Source organism: Schistocerca serialis, chromosome 1 (assembly GCF_023864345.2).
Source record: "Schistocerca serialis cubense isolate TAMUIC-IGC-003099 chromosome 1, iqSchSeri2.2, whole genome shotgun sequence".
Lineage (NCBI taxonomy): Eukaryota > Metazoa > Arthropoda > Insecta > Orthoptera > Acrididae > Schistocerca > Schistocerca serialis.
Window position 1 is genome coordinate 1,154,525,371 of NC_064638.1, and position 24,341 is coordinate 1,154,549,711.

Consider the following 24,341-nt stretch of genomic DNA (forward strand, 5'->3'; position numbering starts at 1 on the left):
TAAATGCATAGTCTGCAAAAATGTAGCTCTCGAAGCTTTTGTTCCATAAGAAATTTGGTCCATCGTCAGACCTTCTGGACTTGAAACCAGTTTCGTTTGGAAGGAGAAGAACATACAGTTTCACGCTGTCACACTCACTTTGTATTGTAGTTAGACAGCATCACTGATAACCAGTGGTGGTCAATGAGGCATTTCATTGGTGATGCCAAGAAAAACTTATTTTGGTAGCAGCGAACGTGTTACGGATTTTGTCGATAATTCATATATTTCACAAGATATTATATCAAACAAAACGCACAGAGAAACAGAAATAAAGACTTATTACAACAGTGCTCTTCTTACGCACAGTAGGAGACTGATATGTTCCTGTAGAACATTACAGCAAGTGTTTGTTAAGAGAGAGAGAGAGAGAGAGAGAGAGAAGTTGCTTTAGCTATCTTTTTCGCATGTCTGCATGAGATATAAAACCTAAGACTAACTCCGAAAATCTCCCTCGCACACACAAATGCACATTGTTGTTGTTGTTGTGGTCTTCAGTCCTGAGACTGGTTTGATGCAGCTCTCCATGCTACTCTATCCTGTGCAAGCTTCTTCATCTCCCAGTACTTACTGCAACCTACATCCTTCTGAATCTGCTTAGTGTATTCATCTCTTGGTCTCCCTCTACGATTTTTACTCTCCACTCTGCCCTCCAATGCTAAATTTGTGATCCCTTGATGCCTCAGAACATGTCCTACCAACCGGTCCCTTCTTCTTGTCAAGTTGTGCCACAAATTCCTCTTCTCCCCAATTCTACTCAATGCCTCCTCATTAGTTATGTGATCTACCCATCTAATCTTCAGCATTCTTCTGTAGCACCACATTTCGAAAGCTTCACAAAATGTTCAGATGTGTGTGAAATCTTATGGGACTTAACTGCTAAGGTCATCAGTCCCTAAGCTTACACACTACCTAACCTAAATCATCCTAAGGACAAACACACACAGCCATGCCCGAGGGAGGATTCGAACCTCCGCCGGGATCAGCCGCACAGTCCATGACCGCAGCGCCTCAGACCGCTCGGTTAATCCCGCGCGGCTCGAAAGCTTTGTCCAAACTATTTATCGTCCATGTTTCACTTCCATACATGGCTACACTCAATACAAATACTTTCAGAAACGACTTCCTGACACTTAAATCTATACTGGATGTTAACAAATTACTCTTCTTCAGGATCGCTTTCCTTGCCATTGCCAGTCTACATTTTATATCCTGTCTACTTCGACCATGGTCAGTTATGTTGCTCCCCAAATAGCAAAACTCCTGTACTACGTTAAGTGTCTCATTTCCCTAATCTAATTCTCTCAGCATCACCCGACTTAATTCGACTACATTCCATTATCCTCGGTTTACTTTTGTTGAGGTTCATCTTATATCCTCCTTTCAAATGCACATACGCGCACACATATCAACAGCACAAATCTTCAAATGTTCGGTCACTTAAACGTGGCAGTCGTAAGCAGGGAGTGTTTTGATGTAAAGCTGTTTAAGATATGGGTGAAGATCGGGCCTGAAATACCACGTAACAACATTACCAACCTGGACTAACAATAGCGCTCCAGCCGTCACCAAACGATTTATGTGCTCCGCTTTGCTTTCAGTTGTGCTTGACGGTTGTTTCCTTTTCTTATTTTGAAAGGAGTGCTCTGTCACAGGTTTCGAGTATGACTCTCACAACACCAGATTGAATCAGCGATCCATATTTACATTATTACATCGGTTCTGCTTCCAAGGAGCACAGAACACGGACGTAGGCTGCCACCCCTGTGAGAGGGAGGCGTCGCTTTTTCCCCCACTCTGCTCTTCTCTCCTCAACAGCCAGACCACCTCGTTCGCTTTACGTTCGCGGCCGACTACCAGAAAGTGTCCGCTACAACTTGAGTGCCTGTACGAGAAGTAACAGCATGTATAAATTATTCGAACTTGTACTCTGGATTTTGCGAAGAACACCTTTGGAACGTTTTGGAACGTCGACTTCGTGCCAGGCCTCACCGACCGACACCGATATCTCTCCTCAGTGCAGAAATCCGTGAAGAATAGGCTGCCATTCCCCAAGAAACCTTCCAGCACCTGACTGAACGTATGCCTGCAAGAATGATTGCTGTCATCAAGGCTAAAGGTGGGGCCAACACCATACTGAATTCCAGCATTACTGATGGAGGATGTCACGAACGAGTAAGTCATTTCTACAACTACATCTACATCCATACTCCTCAAGCCACATGACGGTGTGTGGCGGAGGGTACCTTGAGTACCTCTATCGGTTCTCCCTTCTATTCCAGTCTCGTATTGTTCGTGGAAAGAAGGATTGTCGGTACGCCTCTGTGTGGCCTCTAATCTCTCTGATTTTATCCTCATGGTCTCTTCGCGAGATATACGTAGGAGGGAGCAATATACTGCTTGACTCCTCGGTGAAGGTATGTTCTCGAAACTTCAACAAAAGCCCGTACCGAGCTACTGAGCGTCTCTCCTGCAGAGTCTTCCACTGGAGTTTATCTATCATCTCCGTAACGCTTTGGGGATTACTAAATGATCCTGTAACGAAGCGCGCTGCTCTCCGTTGGATCTTCTCTATCTGTTCTATCAACCCTATCTGGTACGGATCCCACACTGCTGAGCAGTATTCAAGCAGTGGGCGAACAAGCGTACTGTAACCTACTTCCTCTGTTTTCGGATTGCATTTCCTTCGGATTCTTCCAATGAATCTCAGTCTGGCATCTGCTTTACCGACGATCAATTTTATATGACCATTCCATTTTAAATCACTCCTAATGCGTACTCCCAGATAATTTATGGAATTAACTGCTTCCAGTTGCTGACCTGCTATGTTGTAGCTAAATGATAAGGGATCTTTCTTTCTATGTATTAGCAGCACATTACACTTGTCTACATTGAGATTCAATTGCCATTCCCTGCACCATGCGTCAATTCGCTGCAAATCCTCCTGCATTTCAGTACAATTTTCCATTGTTACAACCTCTCGATATACCACAGCATCATCCGCAAAAAGCCTCAGTGAACTTCCGATGACATCCACAAGGTCATTTATGTATAATGTGAAGAGAAACGGTCCTACGACACTTCCCTGCGGCACACCTGAAATCACTCTCACTTCGGAAGACTTCTCTGCATTGAGAATGACATGCTGCGTTCTGTTATCTAGGCGTTATGTTTTCAGCCACGTGTCCGGATACTTTTGATCACATAGTGTAGTTGTTGACGAGATTATCGCTACTGAAGTAATTTTTATCGACGAGAGCGACACGATGCGATCCGTAGGCTGCTAGTGCGATGGGCGGTCGGCGTGTCCACAATAACATCGATGAAGTATGTCCAATTGCGCCGGTCGCCGCGCTCTGCGCCAGTCCCGTGGATCGATTTCCTGTAACTGCCCTTGCTGCTCACTCAGCCGACTCTGGCCAATTAGGGGACTGACCGGCCGATTGACGGACGAAATTCAATAGCCGGGCCGACAAAGGGCTGTGATGCGTGTCGTCAAACTACGCGTAGCTACGAGCGCATTCGCTTTGCTTTTGTCGCTGAAACAGCGTTCTTGCTTTTAGCACATGTTTTCCAAACAATCGACCACTGGTCTGTTTACGCGCGTTATTCAGACTTAGTGGTCTACAATGTAATCTAGACGTGTGACTCGTCGCATCTGCACTCCGTCAATTAGCTGCTATGTAAACGAGGTACTCTTTTGACGCACCATGCCACACAGCAAAATTTACGTGTGTCTCATATCGTTTCAGTACTCTAGTGGCACATGAAGCCCGATTCTCTTCCATTTTCGAAACAGTCTTCTAGGCAATTTTTTTTCCGAAAGTTGTAATAGTGAATCAATGCTTTATGTCGGTATGTCAGACAGAGATTTCTTCTTTACAATTATTCAGTTCAAATGGCTCTAAGCACTATGGGACTTAACATCTGAGGTCATCAGTCCTCTAGACTTAGAACTACTTAAACCCAACTAACCTAAAGACATCTACATCTACATCTACATCTATACTCCGCGAGCCACCTTACGGTGTGTGGCGGAGGGTACTTATTGTACCACTATCTGATCCCCCCTTCCCTGTTCTATTCACGAATTGTGCGTGGGAAGAACGACTGCTTGTAAGTCTCCGTATTTGCTCTAATTTCTCGGATCTTTTCGTTGTGATCATTACGCGAGATATATGTGGGTGGTAGTAATATGTTGCCCATCTCTTCCCGGAATGTGCTCTCTCGTAATTTCGATAATAAACCTCTCCGTATTGCGTAACGCCTTTCTTGAAGTGTCCGCCACTGGAGCTTGTTCAGCATCTCCGTAACGCTCTCGCGCTGACTAAATGTCCCCATGACGAATCGCGCTGCTTTTCGCTGGATCATGTCTATCTCTTCTATTAATCCAACCTGGTAAGGGTCCCATACTGATGAGCAATACTCAAGAATCGGACGAACAAGCGTTTTGTAAGCTACTTCTTTCGTCGATGAGTCACATTTTCTTAGAATTCTTCCTATGAATCTCAACCTGGCGCCTGCTTTTCCCACTATTTGTTTTATGTGATCATTCCACTTCAGATCGCTCCGGATAGTAACTCCTAAGTATTTTACGGTCGTTACCGCTTCCAATGATTTACCACCTATGGCATAATCGTACTGGAATGGATTTCTGCCCCTATGTATGCGCATTATATTACATTTATCTACGTTTAGGGAAAGCTGCCAGCTGTCGCACCATGCATTAATCCTCTGCAGGTCCTCCTGGAGTACGTACGAGTCTTCTGATGTTGCTACTTTCTTGTAGACAACCGTGTCATCTGCAAATAGCCTCACGGAGCTACCGATGTTGTCAACTAAGTCATTTATGTATATTGTAAACAATAAAGGTCCTATCACGCTTCCCTGCGGTACTCCCGAAATTACCTCTACATCGGCAGATTTTGAACCGTTAAGAATGACATGTTGTGTTCTTTCTTCTAGGAAATCCTGAATCCAATCACAAACCTGGTCCGATATTCCGTAAGCTCGTATTTTTTTCACTAAACGTAAGTGCGGAACCGTATCAAATGCCTTCCTGAAGTCCAGGAATACGGCATCAATCTGCTCGCCAGTGTCTACGGCACTGTGAATTTCTTGGGCAAATAGGGCGAGCTGAGTTTCACATGATCTCTGTTTGCGGAATCCATGTTGGTTATGATGAAGGAGATTTGTATTATCTAAGAACGTCATAATACGAGAACACAAAACATGTTCCATTATTCTACAACAGATTGACGTAAGCGAAATAGGCCTATAATTATTCGCATCTGATTTATGACCCTTCTTGAAAATGGGAACGACCTGCGCTTTCTTCCAGTCGCTAGGTACTTTACGTTCTTCCAGCGATCTACGATAAATTGCTGATAGAAAGGGGGCAAGTTCTTTAGCATAATCACTGTAGAATCTGAAGGGTATCTCGTCTGGTCCGGATGCTTTTCCGCTACTAAGTGATAGCAGTTGTTTTTCAATTCCGATATCGTTTATTTCAATATTTTCCATTTTGGCGTCCGTGCGACGGCTGAAGTCAGGGACCGTGTTACGATTTTCCGCAGTGAAACAGTTTCGGAACACTGAATTCAGTATTTCTGCCTTTCTTCGGTCGTCCTCTGTTTCGGTGCCATCGTGGTCAACGAGTGACTGAATAGGGGATTTAGATCCGCTTACCGATTTTACATATGACCAAAACTTTTTAGGGTTCTTGTTTAGATTGTTTGCCAATGTTTTATGTTCGAATTCGTTGAATGCTTCTCTCATTGCTCTCTTTACGCTCTTTTTCGCTTCGTTCAGCTTTTCCTTATCAGCTATGATTCGACTACTCTTAAACCTATGATGAAGCTTTCTTTGTTTCCGTAGTACCTTTCGTACATGATTGTTATACCACGGTGGATCTTTCCCCTCGCTTTGGACCTTAGTCGGTACGAACTTATCTAAGGCGTACTGGACGATGTTTCTGAATTTTTTCCATTTTTGTTCCACATCCTCTTCCTCAGAAATGAACGTTTGATGGTGGTCACTCAGATATTCTGCGATTTGTGCCCTATCACTCTTGTTAAGCAAATATATTTTCCTTCCTTTCTTGGCATTTCTTATTACACTTGTAGTCATTGATGCAACCACTGACTTATGATCACTGATACCCTCTTCTACATTCACGGAGTCGAAAAGTTCCGGTCTATTTGTTGCTATGAGGTCTAAAACGTTAGCTTCACGAGTTGGTTCTCTAACTATCTGCTCGAAGTAATTCTCGGACAAGGCAGTCAGACATCACACACATCCATGCCCGATGCAGGATTCGAAACTGCGACCGTAGCAGCAGCGCAGTTCCGGACTGAAGCGCCTCGAACCGCTCGGCCACAGCGGCCGGCCCGATTATTCAGTATGACTACGCTTATGTGTAAGCTGGCCGAGAAGCGTATTATCGAAATTTGTCACAGATACTGCAAAGTAGCCCAATGTAAGTATTTTTAAAATGGCATAATTCCACAGGGCTGTGTTTTGGTTGGTTAACTTCAGGGAGAGGACGAGACAGCGAGGTCATCGGTCCCATCAGATTAGGAAAGGAAGTCGGTCGTGCCCTTTCAAAGGATCCATCCCGGCTTTTATCTGAGGCATTTTAGGGAAATCTCGGAGAACCTAAATACGGATGGCCGGACGCGTTTTTGAACCGTCGTCCTCCCGAATGCGAGTCCAGTGTACTAATCACTGGGCCACCTTGCTCGGTAGGCTGTGTTTTAAATATCTTTCTCTGCATACTAGTTTCAGACACGCTCCATTTTTTAGTGCATCTAAAAAAAACGTGGAACACACCGTAATTAAAAATAAAAAAGAGCAAAGACATGGAAGCCATAATTACACTCTTTGGGCCATTGAACATAATAGTCATCCATGGTAACCGACATCGTTATCAGTTCGTTAAAAAGTCGTGCGCCATGTATGTTTATAGATGTACTTGACAATGGACAGTGTCGGAAACTAGTAGCGCAAATGAAATAATTTAAACCACAGCCTGGTGGAATCATGTCTTTTTTTCTTCGCGTACTAAGCTGTATACTTGCCTACTAAAATGTACTTTAAACATCATCAATCACTATCTGTACTTTTATATTTATGGATGCAGGTAATATTATCGAGACGTTTGTTACTGTTTATTTTTATGAGCAGGCAACTTCATTGTATACTAAGATAAACAGCTACTGCGAAAATTTAACAACCACCAAAGAAAATAAATTCTTCCTAACCTTTCCTATCGTACCGGACACTGAGATCAGAAAAAAAAGGTAACCTGCTTGTAACAGAAATTTCCTTCTTGACCAAGACAATTTGACACTTAGCCTACTGTCATTCAGTCAAGATGGGGTACTTAGTAATGAAACAAAGCAGTAGGCTCTGCCAGAAATATCGACTCTTAGACAATGTGTCTACTACTGTATTTTAATACGACAGTATGCTTTCGTAGGCAATTTATAACACTTCTAGGTAAGCATTACAAATATGGATTGTAATACGATTATATCACTTGTGTATTTCAGTGTTATTGTCTAACCTGCTTTCAGAAAACACTTGATAATGGCACTTTGAAGCCGAAATCATGATTGTGTAAGTGTAAATGTAACACTGTAAATAAACAACAGTCTAATGGCGGTACTGACTTTAAAGAAATGTATTATGACTGTGGCCCCGCATTATGAAAAAACTATTTTTCAAATTTATTGAGGCTGTGGGGCCCACTTAAAAAAAACAATCAATGCACATATCCTAAATTATACGATATTTTTATTTTGTAAACATTTCGTTAACTTTTGCCTAAAATTACGTTGTTCTTTAGAGGCACCATGACCCTTGTATCTAGCTGCGGAATATCCAGAAAATAATGTTTCTGTGACGCACATCTGATCGACAGCCTGGACTGGCTCGAAAACTAGTTCATTGTATAAGGGGGGCAATCAAAAATTTTCCGTTTCATGGTGTTGCTGCAGCATATATGCACCGTAGGGAGACTCCAATGCGGGTATGTAAGCATCGGCATATAGGCAAGAGATTTGCGTACCATTTATGTCTTTTCGACGAGAGTGCAGTAAATGCAGAAACGCTAACTATGACGACGTTACTACCAAATATGTCGAAACGGGACCAACGTGCTATTATTGTTTTTTTGGCTGCTGAAGGACAAACACAGGAAGTCATCCATCCGCAGCATGTCTGTCGAAAACCACGCTTGTGGAATGGTGCGCCAAGTTCCGTGCTGGTCGCGATTAAGATGCTGGTCGACCTGGGAGGCCAGCCTCATCCACTGCTTTCAAGGAACATGGTGTCTCCATCACTGGGGAATAGTACTGCGCAATGATGGAGAAATTGCGGCGTTCAATTAAGGCGAAATGTCCGGGAAAACTGCGACAAGGGGGTGCTCTCGCTTCATAATGACGTAGGTCCACATATCGCAAATTTCGTAACGCAGAAGTTCCGTCAACTCAAGTGGCAAATGCTCGACACCCCCGTTTAGTCCTGATCTCTTCGCATGCGTTTATCGCGCCTTCGGCACCTTAAAAAGGGCAGTGAAGGATCTATGACTCCTGTCAGATGAGGATGTGGCAGGCAGTTATGGACTGCTACACGCAGCAGGACACATGGCTTACCAAACAGGTACCTTCAACCTGGTGCATCAGTGGGTTGATTACCTCAGTGCTCACCGCCGTTTTGCCTGTTCGGAATGCCGATTCTGGCCTGCAGCTTCGCCGTTGTACGTTTACGTCGCATACACTGCACACAATCAGCTCCTCCTGCTCTCTGTGTTCTGTTTGCCCCTCTCTCTGCTCAGATGTGCCTCTCCGTTCGCATGTCGCCTGGAACGCAATACGAAGCTACTGACATGACACGCTGCTCCTTCACGACAGCCGAGATGCCAGGTGCTACCGATCTTTTCCATTCCTACCCCCGCACCCAACTGAACAGATAGAGAAGATATCAAGTTAATATTGCATTCTTATACAGTTCTGAGGTATGTTTAAAGTTTAAAGTTATTGGAAAGTTAGTTTAAAATCAACTGTACAATTTGTACCAAAAAGCAACCTATTAAAAACAGTTTTTGATTTTGCTGAGCAACAGTCATATAACATTTCTGAAAGGAACAACCGCCATTTGACTATTCTATTGTTTATTTGAGTACAGCCCAGGTTTCCACCTCTTATGCCATTTTAAAGTATTTGATTATATGTCTTTAAAATGTATATTGCAGGACACTTCACATTTTGTCAAGCTTAATTTATGGCCAACTTTGAGGCTGACTTAAAAATAGCATAGAAGTCCAAAACCTGGATAGTACTTAAATAAACAATAAAACAGTCAAATGGCGGTTGTTCTTTTAAACACTAATAAAAACTGGTTAAAACAGACTAATTTTTTTGCCTGTCAATCGCTGTTTATTTCAAAACGACCGGTTTTGGGCGACATTGCTCATTTTCAGATCATATGTCGCATATACGAGGGGCGTTTGAAAAGTCTGTGCAAAAATAAAAACTACTTACGTGTTTGGGGTAAACCTTACTTATTTTTCGACATAGTCTCCTTTTAGACTTATACACTTCGTCCAACGCTGTTCTAATTTGTTGATCCCTTTCCAATAATAGGTATTGTCAAGTCTGCAAAATAGCTATTAGTTGCTGAAATCACCTCCTAGTTTTAATAAAATCTTTGTCCTGCCAAACATTTCTTCAAATTGGGTAACAAATAATAGTCCGAGGGAGACAAGACTGGAGAATGGGGGGGGGTGGGGGGGGGGGGGGGGAGGGGATGTGAAACGAGTTGGAATCTTACTTCCATTAATTTTACAACCACAACTGCTGAGGTGTGTGCTGGTGCATTGTCATGATGGAAAATGACTTTTTTTGTAGTCCAATCGCCGGCGTTTTTCTTGCAACTCGGTTTTCAAACAGTACAATAACGAGGAATTATATGCACCTGTAATAGTTTTCCATTTGCAAGATAGTAGATGAGGATTATCCCTTGCGAATTCCGGCCGAAGGAATGGTCTTCGCCTTTTTTGGTGCAGATTCTCCCTTGGTAAACCATTGTTTAGATTGTTGTTTGGTCTCAGGAGTATAGTAATGTATCCATGTTTCATCCACAGTGACAAAACGACGCTTAAAGTCCAGCGGATTCTTCCTGAACAACTGCAAACCAACCTTGCAACAGCCGGCCAGAGTGGCCGAGCGGTTCTAGGCGCTTCAGTCTGTCTCGGGCATGGATGTGTGTGATGTCCTTAGGTTAGTTAGGTTTAAGTAGTTCTAAGTTCTAGGGGACTGATGACCTCAGGTGTTAAGTTCCATAGTGCTCACAAGCCATTTGAACCAACCTTGCAACACTTCACATGATTCCGTTTTTGGTCAAGCGTGAGCAAACGCGGAACGCATCTTGCGGATAGCTTTCCCATGTCCAAATGTTTATGCAAAATATTATGTACCTGTCCAATCGAGATGCCCACAGCACTAGCAATCTCGCGCACCTTAACTCTTCTGTCATCCGTCACCATATCATGGATTTCATCAATGATTTCTGGAGTCGTAACCTCCACAGGGCATCCAGAACGTTCAGCATCACTTGTGCCCATATGGCCACTCTGAAAATTTTGAAACCACTTATAAACTGTTCTAATCGAAGGAGCAGAGTCACCGTAATGTTTATCAAGCTTCTCTTTAGTCTTCTGATGCGTTTTGCCTTTCATAAGGTAATGTTTATTCACTGCACGAAATTCTTTTTCGTCCATTTTTTGACAATCACTCGACTTCCGTGATTCACACGAATGCCAAACACAAAGAAATAGACCAATGTGCCTGAAACTTGGTGTGAGTTCTTTCCAAAAATGCCACTAAGTTAACATGACCTCGATACGCGCCGGTGGTGCCATCTCTCGGACTTAGCACGGACTTTTCAAATGCCCCTCGTAGAGTAATCTGTCTTAATGGAACTATCAGTTCAATATATGACAGTGAACCCTTAGTTCCATTAGGAAAGATTACTCCACAATTGCGACATGTGATCTGAAAATGATCAACAATACCGGAGATCGATCATTTTGAAAGAAATAGCGATCGCTGTGCACCAGATCTATGATGGAAATTACTTGCCTCCTGTCTTTTTTTTTTTAGTCATAATCTTCTTTCATGAACAGATTATTACAAATCTGTCACAGTTCCAGTTCATTTATTTTTGGCGACTAAAAGCGAGTTAATAATACAATAAACTTTACCAAATTCAAAACGCAACCGGCAATTTAAGTCACAGTTGCAGTTCGTAATACACAATAGACATCACGAATGCATCGAATGCCTCCCGGAAGTCAAGGAACACGGTAGCACGTTAGCGCCAATGTCTTCTGTAAATCAGTTCATTGGATCAAATAACTTTTCTAAGGAACTGTATGTTGGTGACAAGTTTCCATTAACCGCTCCATTGCACTGACGTTAGTGTCTGTACTGCAGTGTTCTGTAAAACCGACAATGGCTGTAGAAAATGTACGAGCCCTGGGCGTGGCAGTGAGGGAATGGAGGAGCAGCCGGGTCTAGTCTGTCGGGGCAGTACGTCACCCCCCCCCCCCCCTCCCTCCACACACACACATACATACATACATACATACGAGTTTACACTGGGCGCTGAAATACTTCAGTGGCGCTGCGGGCTCGATCGCGCCTGCCGTTTACGGCGCTCGCCGTGATGGATGCTTATTGAAAAATTGGGAAAGAAACAAAAATGGCTCGCGGAAACGTCTGACAACGGCAGTATATATCTCGCGCGCCGGCCATGAATCACGGCTCAGCGCTGCGCGGTCCGCACCGAATACGTGCTTTACGCAGGAATTTCCGGCGCGCACACAGTGGACGGCTGCTGCTGGGGTGGTGGGATAGGAGGAGACGGAGGGGGGCGGGGGGGGGGGAATGGAAGGCGGCCACCATAAAACACGACACGACACACCGGGACCGGGGACCGACAAAAGGAGCCGCCACTTGTCGCGGACCGGCGCCTGGCCACCATACGTCGTCTACACGGCATCTGAACTTGCCATGCGCGGCCTCCGTATGGTAAGCTGGCTACTCCAATATCTAATCAAAAGCATCCGGACACGCCTATGTAATGCGGATTTCACTGCATGTCACGAGGCGGACCCACAAGTGGAAATGGAGACTGGGAGTGTCGTGCCGTTAGTAGAGGAGCAGTAACAGGTGAGAGCGTCGACCCCCGTGGAGTTCAGTGACTTCGAACGTGGGTGTCACCTGAGCAACACGAATGCCAGACATTTGCCACGCCGAACATTTGCCACACTTGCCCCTTCGCCAGGTAGCGATCCCTTAGGTAAGGGACGCCCTTCCTCGTACTACTTCTGTCCGCTTTCAAACTGCCGTCTCCACATCTTACTCGATACAACCATTACGTAAGGGACCTTCTTCTTCGACATCTTGGCCAAATGCAGAGCTCTTTTTCCGAAATCGAAATATTTATAACTTCTGGGAAACGAAAGCAATACCAACGATTATGTCAGTATGTAATTAGTTCTGCCATGTATAAATATAGATTCCTCTGTCTGTACTGTAGCTTCCTTTCACGCTTACCTATTGCGGCAGAAACAGTCCATCGCCATGGGAGCAACAAGAAAGGAACGATGTAAACAGAATGCGAATGTACGCTAATCATTTCTTTTTGATCACTGCATTTGTGCCTACTTTAATTACACAAACTGCATGCCCAAAAGACAACAAGGAAAGAAGAAATGGGTATGTGAATGTTTGAAAAGAAGAACGACATACTCCATGTTAATTTACTCTCTAAAATGCGATATCTCTTGCGGCGAAACATTAGTTGATAAAGTGTAGCTGGAAATTTTCAAAACATACTGAAAATACGTTCACTAAATAGAGATAAGAACATCTATGATTGATATGACACCTAAAGTCGACGTACAATTTTACAGTGTTAGTAATAAGGAAATGAAGTAATACAGAATGCTATGCTAGTAACGTACGTTGTTGTTGTTCTACAGTTGTTTAGCTCTGGTATTTACAGGGTCACAGAGAAAACATCCTAGGTTTTGGAGGGAAAAGCCGTAATTGTAATGATCTGCACTACAACAGAAACAAGAAGCACAACTTACAGAAAAATAATGTAATGTGTGTTCCAGCTCACAAGCGACATTGAAGCAGATAGTTCCTGTGACTTAGTATGGGCAGAGGTTATATTCGACAACCGGAATAAGTTAATAACTGGCTCCTTTTACCGACCCCTGGTCTCAGATGAAACAGTTCCTGAACAGTTCAAAGAAAACTTGAGTGTCATCACAAATACGTACCCCACTCATACAATTATAGTTGGCAGTGACTTCAATCTACCTCCCGCATGTTGACAGAAATACATTTTCAGACCCTATTGTAGATAGAAAACAACTTCCCACACACCCGCCAGGACCAATTCAGCTCTTCTAAGGCTGCCCAAGTCTACTGTCGGTGACGTGGATAAGCGAAGGAACGATCACAGGTAAACCAAGACCACGTAAACCTCATGTACGGACAGCAATACGCAGGGTGTTTCTAAAAAATCTTACGAAATCAGCGGAAGGAGCCACTCTTAAGCTCCAAAGTGATACCAACAGCGCAGCTAGCGCAACGGCTGTATGTACAGAGTTAAGGGGCTCCGGAAAGGCTCAAAATCATGAAAAGTTCAATTTTTACTTTTTTGCGTTTTCTGAATCTGCAGACTATTACCTTTTAATAGATATATAATTTATTCAATTCCGAAGACTACAACTATTTTTGAATTTTTTTTGAAATGTGTTCTACATGGGCGTGACCCACTGTGGCGCTGTTAAACTGCTGTCAAATGGTGTTATTATTAACGTCCGTGTTCATCAGGTACATTTTAGTGATGTGAGATAAAGTATGTGTTGTGGCTAACCTGTGATGGTTCAATATATATCGCTGGTGTGATTGTCGATTGTTTCAAGTTTATTTACTCTGTCGTTATCTCGAAAATATTCGTAATTAATTCTGTTTCTTGAGTCTCTGTTTTGTTGAAGTATAATAATGAGTAAAAGTAAAGTTATTAGAAATCCTCTGAAGGCTTTTAAGAAAAGAAGAAATGTTGGAAAACCTCTCAAGTACACCTGCCCATAGCAGCCAAAGTGGGAAAGAAAATACTTCACAGAAGAAGCTTGGTTCAATGAGTGATAACTATGAATGTTTTATGGGCGAATCGGATGTGAATGAAATATTTGATATGTCGGTTCATTGTAGTGAAGTTGGTCTGGAACTCTCCATAATAAAGCACGTAGGAATTGCTAGTGAAATACAACTGAAATGTGATAAGTGTTCATACATGACCACCTTTTGGAACAGTGTTGCAGTAACTGCAACTGAAGAAAATGGAAGCAAAATCTACGAACACAACAACGAGCGATGCTTGCTGTAGACAAGGAACGCCTTCGGGCTGCAGACAGGGCTGTAAAGAGTCTAGAAATACAAGCAAGAGTAAATAGGAGGAGGAACAAGAGGAAGCTGGAGGAGGAGTTTGCAGAGGATGAAGATAATCCATCCTATGGACCTGGAATGCACTAAAAAGTTAATCCAATCTTTGTCGCTCTATTCCCAAAACTTTTATTTTCTCATACTAATTACATGTTTTCTAAGGATCTTCCAAACATATTTGTTTAAAACTTTCAGTAAATGTTACACAGTACCTTCTGCATAATTTAACACAGCCTTTTTCCTAAAAACTGTATATTTTTGAATATATAAATAAAAAATTGCAAAAAAATGTTGTCAATTTACATTACAATTGAAAAAAAATTAATCGTTAATAACTGAACTAAAATTTTGTAAAATCCCTGTGTTAAGTTGTAGCCCATATTCCAATAAATAATCTGTAAAATGTTCAACTTCCTACCTCAAATACTTTGTGAGGAAAGATGTAATTTATAAGCGTTATTTTAACATTGCAAGTATAGGGCGTTCCGGAGCCCCTTAAGAAGAATAGGGTACAAAGATCGAGCAGCTGCTTACAAGCCACACATCTATAAAGTCGATGCTAAGTGGTGCTTGAGGTGGTCTAAACCAGGAGAGCATGAGCGGTCGCGATCGCGCTCGCTTGCGGCATGGATAGTGAGCGCTCGCGGTAAGAAGAGGTGGTCTGAAATCATTACTTAGAGCACGGGAAGTGCAAACTGTGGGCTGTCTTCCGAAGAATGATCATGAGTAAGGTTCCCCGTAGCATCAGACACAAGCATAAGAAGGCTCTTCAAAAAGTAAGGTGACTTTTCAAATTGCGGGGCCAACTTACATTGGATTATCGATCTTTTCTTTCTGTTATGTTGGTACACATGTCCCGAACGTGTGTCCACAGTCTCAAGTGTACAGCATACTTCGTTTGTTTTTGACAGATAGAAAGGTTAGATGTGTTTTAGTGTGCTTGTCGATTTACGATTGTTATAAAACATGAAGCAAAGAATTGGCATCAAATTTTGTGTGAAAAATTGAATCAAGTGCTCTAAAACACTTGAAATGTTGACAGTTCTGCGTAAAAAAAAAAAATTGTTTCCAAGTGGTACAAGCTCTTCCAAGATGGCCGGGAATATGCCAATGACGAACCTCGCTCTGGACGCTCCAGCACACCAACAGATGATAACGTCGAAGCTGTGAAGAGAATTGTTTTGGAAAATCGTCGAATTACCGTAAGAGAAGTTGCTGAGGATGTTGGCATATTGGCCGGCCGGTGTGTCCAAGCGGTTCAAGGCGCTTGAGTCTGAAACCGCGCGACCGCTACGGCCGCAGGTTCAAATCCTGCCTCGGGCATGGATGTGTGTGCTGTCCTTAGGTTAGTTAGGTTTAAGCAGTTCTAAGTTCTAGGGGACTGATGACCTCAGATGTTAAGTCCCATAGTGCTCAGAGCCATTTGAACCATTTTGTTGGCATATTAGTCGGCTCGTGTCATGCAATTTTTTCGGATGTTTTGGGCACGAGACGTGTGTCAGCGAAGTTTGTTTCAAAACTTCTCAATTTTGATCAGAAGAACCGTCACATGAGCATCGCTCAGGAGTTCTCGGATGACGTCAATGATGATTCTGATTTGCTCAAAAGAGTCATAACTGGTGACGAAACATGGGTTTACGGTTAAGACGTCGAAAGCAAAACCCAATCGTCCCAATGGAAGCATCCTGGCGAGCCAAGACCGAAAAAAGCACTCCAAGTTCGATCAATTGTCAAAGTTTTGCTCATTTTTTTCAATTACGGTGCCGTAGTGTATCATGAATATTTGCCTCAAGTTCGTACGGTCAATAAGGAGTACTACCTCGACGTTATGCGCCGTTTGCGAGAAGCAATACGCAAAAAAACGCCCGAAATTATGGAAAAACAATTCATGGCTTTTGCATCAAGACAATGCACTTACTCGTTTATCGTTGCTTGTGAGAGATTTTTTGGGCAAAAACAACACGACAATCACGCCTCAGCCACCATATTGACCGGATTTGGCTCCCTGCGACTTCTTCCTCTTCCCAAAAGTGAAGAGACCTATGAAAAAACGAAGATTTTAGATTGAGGAAGTAAAAACTACATCGCTGGAAGTACTAAAAGCTGTACCAAAAAGTGCTTATGAGAGGTGCTTCGAGGATTGGAAGAAGCGTTGGCACAAGTTTATTGTATCTGAGGGGCATTACTTTGAAGGGGACAACATTAATAGTGATGAATATATATATATATATATATATATATATATATATATATATATATTTTTGTCATAAAAATATAAAGTCGCCTTACTTTTTGAACACACCTTGTATATGCTTACGGCGCCATGCTTAAAGTGAAGAGCAGCTTCGTTTAAATCTACGAAAATCATTATGATGGCTGCGTAAGGGAATTCAAAACCAAGGACAGACACATCATCATTTTTTTCCTTAGTTTGTATTATGGACGTTGCTGTGTCCATGTAATGCTGTGGTGGTGTAATAGCTGGCACACCTGCCTTGTTGGCACGCAGACCAAGATTCAAGTCCTGGCCATTGCATAAATTTTAATTAATTCCTTCAGCTTCGATCATTACCGTAAATAAAGATGAGACTCAAATGCTTCAACGAAAATTTGATTGTATCAGATCTATGGAACATAATCAATAATTTATTATTAAAATTTTCGTCAACAAAGTTCTACTACGTTACGGGATTTCTCTGTGATTGTGTCCGTGTCACTGCAAGTTTGAACGAAGTAGGAAAGGCAGACAATCTGAAAAGGAAATGAAAGGGCTCAATCTATAGTGGGGATCAGTGAAGTGAAATGAGATGAGATGACGACTTCTCGTCAGACGAATATACGGTAATATCAACAGCACAGGTACGTCATACAACAGATGTAGCATTGGTTATGAATAAGGGAAGCTAGACAATCTGAAAAGGGAAGGGAAAAGTGAAATAAATAGGAAGTGCAGGGAAACTACGACGAAATGGCTCCATGAAAAATGTGAAGAAACAGAACGAAATGACTGTCGGTAGGACTGACTCAGCATATAGAAAAGTCAAAACAACCTTCGGTGGCATAGAAATCAAGGGTGGTAACATTAAGAGTGCAACGGGCATTCCACTGTTAAATGCAGAGGAGAGAGCGGATAGGCTGAAATACTACACTGAAGGCCTCTATGAGGGGGAAGATCTGTCTGATGACGTGATAGAAGAAGAACAGGAGTAGATATAGAAATAAATAGGGGATCCAGTATTAGAATCAGAATTTAAGGAAACTTTGGAGGACTTAAGATCAAATAAGGCAGAAGGGATAGATAAAATGCCATCAGAATTTCTAAAATCTTGGCGGTAAGTGGCAACAAAACGACTATTCACGTTGGTGTGTAGAATGTATGAGTGTGGCGTTATAAATTCTAACGTTCGGAGGAATATCATCCACACAATTCCGAAGACTGCGAGAGCTGACAAGTGCGAGAATTGTCGCACAATCAGCTTAATAACTCATGCATCCAAGTTGCTTACAGGAATAATCTACAAAAGAATCGAAAAGAGAATTGTGGATGTGTTAGATGACGATCAGTTTGGCTTTAGGAAAGGTAAACGCAGCAGTGAGGCAATCCTGACATTTCGGTTGATAATGGAAGCAAGACTAAAGAAAAATTAAGACACGTTGATAGGATTTGTCGACCTGTCAGATGGTGCACGATATTCGAAATTCTGTGAAAAATAGGAGTAAGCTATACGAAAGGACGGGTAATAATACAATATGTACAAGAGCCAAGAGGGAATAATAAGAGTGGAAAATCAAGAACGAGGTACCCGGATTAAAAACGGTGTAAGAAGGGATGTAGTCTTTCGCCCCCGTACTCTTCTATTTGTACATGGAAGAAGCGATGATGGAAATAAAAGAAAGGTTCAGGAGTGGAATTAAAATTCAAGGTGAAAGGAATCAATGATACGATTCGCTGATAACATTCCTATCCTGAGTGAAAGTGAAGAAGTAGTACATGATCTGCTAAATGGAATGAACAGTCTAATGAGTACAGAATATGGATTGAGAGCAAGCCGAAGAAAGACGAAACTATTGACGAGTAACAGAAGTTCAAATGGCTCTGAGCACTATGGGACTTAACATCTGAGGTCATCAGTCCCCTAGAACTTAGAACTACTTAAACCTAACTAACCTAAGGACATCACACACAACCATGCCCGAGGCAGGATTCGAACCTGCGACCGTAGCGGTCACGCGGCTCCAGACTGAAGCGCCTAGAACGGCACGGCCACACCGGCCGGCAGTAACAGAGGTAAGAACAGCGATAAACTTATCAAAATTGGTGGTCACGAAGTAGACGAAATTAAGGAGTGGACAGATCCGAGAATAAAGGAGCAAGGTCCCTGCAGAACCGGCGATAAAAGGAACATACGGAGAGAACACTGGCAGGGAGGGGGGACAGAATGCTACATGTGTTAAGAAGTCAGGGAGTGACTTCTATGTTGCTAGAGGGAGCTGTAGAGGCTAAAACTTTTAGGGGAAGACAGCAAACAACTGTGGAGAACGTATGCAAGTGCTACTCTCAGATTAAGAAGTTGACGCAGGAGAGGAATACGCAGAGGGTCGCATCAAACCAGTCACACGCCGACAACTCTCAATAATAATAATAATAATAATAATAATAATAATAATAATAATAATAGTACCACTTCCCCGCCAGTGCAGGATATTTTGTATACTCCTGCCGTTGGAGCAGGGAACTTGCTTTGTAAGTAGGCTGTTTAGGTTCTTATATTGGTAACGCCGCCGCCACGTAGCGCTCTCTGTATGAAAATCACTGGCTGTGCTGTGTGCAGTCTGTGGCTAGTTTGCATTATTGTCTGCCATTGTAGTGTTGGGCAGCGGCAGCTGGATGTGAACAGCGCGTAGCGTTGCGCAGTTGGAGGTGAGCCGCCAGCAGTGGTGGATGTGGGGAGAGAGATGGCGGAGTTTTGAAATTTGTAACACTGGATGTCATGAACTGCTATATATATCATGACTGTTAAGGTAAATACATTGTTTGTTCTCTATTAACATCTTTCAATTGCTAACTATGCCTATCAGTAGTTAGTGCCTTCCGTAGTGTGAATCTTTTATTTAGCTGGCAGTAGTGGCGCCCGCTGTATTGCAGTAGCTTGAGTAACGAAGATTTTGTGAGGTAAGTGATTTGTGAAAGGTACAGGTTAATGTTAGTCAGGGCATTTCTTTTGTAGGGATTTTTGAAAGTCAGATTGCGTTGCGCTAAAACTATTGTGTGTTAGTTTAAGCTCAGTCTTGTACAATTTTTCTAAGGGGTCAGCTTTCAGGTGGGCAATAGATTCTATGAACATACTGATGGCGTGGCTATGAGAAACGATTCAGCGCCGTTGTAGTGAATATCCACGTGGAAAATTTTGAAAAAAAAAATCCCTTAATACGGCCAAGAAGAAATACACTCGTGTCAGCGCCTTGCCCTGTAGTGCATTTATGATACCTGTAACATTCGCAGAATAAAATTATCCACGTTCACACGCGCAGTGAAAATGTTCCGAGGCACTTACCCGTTCTTGTGTAGCTCTTTCTTGCTGACACAGACAGCGGTGAATGCATCTTCAAGAAGACACAGCTCCTTCTTCTTGCAGTTCAGAGGACGGCACAGGTCACCTGGAACAGGAGGAGAGCAAACAGATTGTTAAAGTGACAGGGTGCCACAGATGGGAATCATTGTTACAGCAAAAGAGCGACAACAAACAATTATGTCGTGAGAGCTTAATGTAGCTACACAAGATAGGTAACTCTTTTGATAATAACAATGGTCAACAACTAGCTATAGGGCTCGAGAGTTTAGACAGCGTCTGCATCTGCGAGTATGAAAGAAATGTCTCAACGGACACGAAGTGTGGTAGCTTGTAATAACGCAACCATCATTTGTCGCTTCGCAAATAATACTAAATAGAGCGCAACAAGGGTTGTACATCCCAATTCATACCCACAGTTTCTTTTTAACAAGGTATTCCTGGTCAAATGTTTATTTTCCTTTTTATTTTTGAACTTTGGGCATGATCCACTCAACCAGCCTCCAATATATGCGATGCTACAAATTATAGCAGGTAACACTTATTTACTAAACAAAAGATATAGTGTGCCCCCCCCCCCCCCCCACACACACACACACACATTCGCTGTAAATACTCTCTGTACTCTGTTTGGAAAATGACCGCGAAGTGCTAAGCAGTGTAGTAATTCGGTTGTCGCCTGGTATCGCAATGAGCAGCCGAAAATGATGTTACCGATATCATCCCACAATCGCAGAGGGATGAGTCGGTCAATTGTTGCCGGTACAGTTGCAGTCGGTACCTACCAACGAAGTACCACAGTGGCGGAGGGATGCTTCGCGGTATAGTTGCATCACGTCTTCCCCTAAGTTTTTTTTTTTTTTGTCATCAGTCTACTGACTGGTTTGATGCGGCCCGCCACGAATTCCTTTCCTGTGCTAACCTCTTCATCTCAGAGTAGCACTTGCAACCTACGTCCTCAATTATTTGCTTGACGTATTCCAATCTCTGTCTTCCTCTACAGTTTTTGCCCTCTACAGCTCCCTCTAGTACCATGGGAGTCATTCCCTCATGTCTTAGCAGATGTCCTATCATCCTGTCCCTTCTCCTTATCAGTGTTTTCCACATATTCCTTTCCTCTCCGATTCTGCGTAGAACCTCCTCATTCCTTACCGTATCAGTCCACCTAATTTTCAACATTCGTCTATAGCACCACAACTCAAATGCTTCGATTCTCTTCTGTTCCGGTTTTCCCACAGTCCATGTTTCACTACCATACAATGCTGTACTCCAGACGTACATCCTCAGAAATTTCTTCCTCAAATTAAGGCCGGTATTTGATATTAGTAGACTTCTCTTGGCCAGAAATGCCTTTTTTGCCATAGCGAGTCTGCTTTTGATGTCCTCCTTGCTCCGTCCGTCATTGGTTATTTTACTGCCTAGGTAGCAGAATTCCTTAATTTCATTGACTTCGTGACCATCAATCCTGATGTTAAGTTTCTCGCTGTTCTCATTTCTACTACTTCTCATTACCTTCGTCTTTCTCCGATTTACTCTCAAACCATACTGTGTACTCATTAGACTGTTCATTCCGTTCAGCAGATCATTTAATTCTTCTTCACTTTCACTCAGGATAGCAATGTCATCAGCGAATCGTATCACTGATATCCTTTCACCTTGTATTTTAATTCCACTCCTGAATCTTTCTTTTATTTCCATCATTACTACCTCGATGTACAGATTGAAGAGTAGGGGTGAAAGGCTATAGCCTTGTCTTACACCCTTCTTAATACGAGCACTTCGTTCTTGATCGTCCACTCTTATTATTCCCTCTTGGTTGTTGTACATATTGTATATGACCCGTCTCTCCCTATAGCTTACCCCTACTTTTTTCAGAATCTCGAACAGCTTGCACCATTTTATATTGTCGAACGCTTTTTCCAGGTCGACAAATCCTATGAACTTGTCTTGATTTTTCTTTAGCCTTGCTTCCATTATTAGCCGTAACGTCAGAATTGCCTCTCTCATCCCTTTACTTTTCCTAAAGCCAAACTGATCGTCACCTAGCGCATTCTCAATTTTCTTTTCCATTCTTCTGTATATTATTCTTGTAAGCAGCTTCGATGCATGAGCTGTTAAGCTGATTGTGCGATAATTCTCGCACTTGTCAGCTCTTGCCGTCTTCGGAATTGTGTGGATGATGCTTTTCCGAAAGTCAGATGGTATGTCGCCAGACTCATATATTCTACATACCAACGTGAATAGTCGTTTTGTTGCCAATCCCCCAATGATTTTAGAAATTCTGATGGAATGTCATCTATCCCTTCTGTCTTATTGGACAGTTAAGTCCTCCAAAGCTCTTTTAAATTCCGATTCTAATACTGGATCCCCCATCTCTTCTAAATCGACTCCTGTTTCTTCTTCTATCACATCAGACAAATCTTCACCCTCATAGAGGCTTTCAATGTATTCTTTCCACCTATCTGCTCTCTTCTCTGCATTTAACACGAATTCCCGTTGCACTCTTAATGTTACCACCGTTGCTTTTAATGTCACCAAAGGTTGTTTTGACTTTCCTGTATGCTGAGTCTGTCCTTCCGACAATCATATCTTTTTCGATGTCTTCGCATTTTTCCTGCAGCCATGTCGTCTTAGCTTCCCTGCACTTCCTACTTATTTCATTCCTCAGCGACTTGTATTTCTGTATTCCTGATTTTCCCGGAACATGTTTGTACTTCCTCCTTTCATCAATCAACTGAAGTATTTCTTCTGTTACCCATGGTTTCTTCGCAGCTACCTTCTTTGTACCTATGTTTTCCTTCCCAACTTCTGTGATGGCCCTTTTTAGAAATGTCCATTCCTCTTCAACTGTACTCCCTACTGCGCTATTCCTTGTTGCTGTATCTATAGCGTTAGAGAACTTCAAACGTATCTCGTCATTCCTTAGTACTTCCGTATCCCACTTCTTTGCGTATTGATTATTCCTGACTAATGTCTTGAACTTCAGCCTACTCTTCATCACTACTATATTGTCATCTGAGTCTATATCTGCTCCTGGTATCCAGTATCTGATTTCGGAATCTCTGTCTGACCATGATGTAATCTAATTGAAATCTTCCCGTATCCCCCGGCCTTTTCCAAGTGTACCTCCTCCTCTTGTGATTCTTGAACAGGGTATTCGCTATTACTACCTGAAACTTGTTACAGAACTCAATTAGTCTTTCTCCTCTTTCATTCCTTGTCCATATTCTCCTATAACCTTTTCTTCTACTCCTTCCCCTACAACTGCATTCCAGTCGCCCATGACTATCAGATTTTCGTCCCCCTTTACATACTGCATTACCCTTTCAATATCCTCATACACTTTCTCTATCTCTTCATCTTCAGCTTGCGACGTCGGCATGTATACCTGAAGTATCGTTGTCGGTGTTGGTCTGCTGTCGATTCTGATTACAACAACCCGGTCACTGAACTGTTCACAGTAACACGCCCTCTGCCCTACCTTCCTATTCATAACGAATCCTACACCTGTTATACCATTTTCTGCTGCTGTTGATATTACCCGATACTCATCTGACCAGAAATCCTTGTCTTCCTTCCACTTCACTTCACTGACCCCTACTATATCTAGATTGAGCCTTTGCATTTCCCTTTTCAGATTTTCTAGTTTCCCTACCACGTTCAAGCTTCTGACATTCCACGCCCCGACTCGTAGAACGTTATCCTTTCGTTGATTATTCAATCTTTTTCTCATGGTAACCTCCCCCTTGGCAGTCCCCTCCCGGAGATCCGAATGGGGGTCTATTCCCCTATACTGACACGATAGGCTCCGCTTGTTGCACAAGGTTGTGATCTGCCGCCGCGTAACTTTGAGAGCGTCTGTGTAAGGAGCATATTCGTACGTCTTTGTCCGCGCTGTATGGCACTCTTAGCGAGAGCTTCAACAAATTTCGTTGACCATGATACTGCAGTGCCCCTTTGCTCATAGCATCAGGATTTTCTTGCACGGCGCTGTAGTTCTAATCCGGTCTATACTACGATAAATCAAATAATTATTGATATTATTGACGGTGTGATTCTGTACGAGCATCAACGTTGATCGCGAATCAGTCAGAATAATGAGGGAGTTGGAATTGGCCACCAGGGCGTGTCTGTTCGTCACAGTACGCGCTGCGCACGCCATCTGAAGTACGAGATCCATCTGTGTAGAGACGGTGCGCATTTT

The 24,341-nt window shown here is 42.7% G+C and overlaps 1 protein-coding gene across 1 annotated transcript in view; it reads right to left on the reverse strand.

The window, feature by feature from the left end:
* The window catches only part of LOC126456106 (proteoglycan Cow), a 320,501-nt gene that overhangs the window by 144,113 nt on the left and 152,047 nt on the right, over positions 1 to 24,341 (reverse strand). The window contains exon 3 of the mRNA XM_050091862.1: positions 20,123 to 20,225. Within this exon, the coding sequence (XP_049947819.1) occupies positions 20,123 to 20,225 (103 nt within the window). The remainder of the gene's footprint in view (positions 1 to 20,122; positions 20,226 to 24,341) is intronic.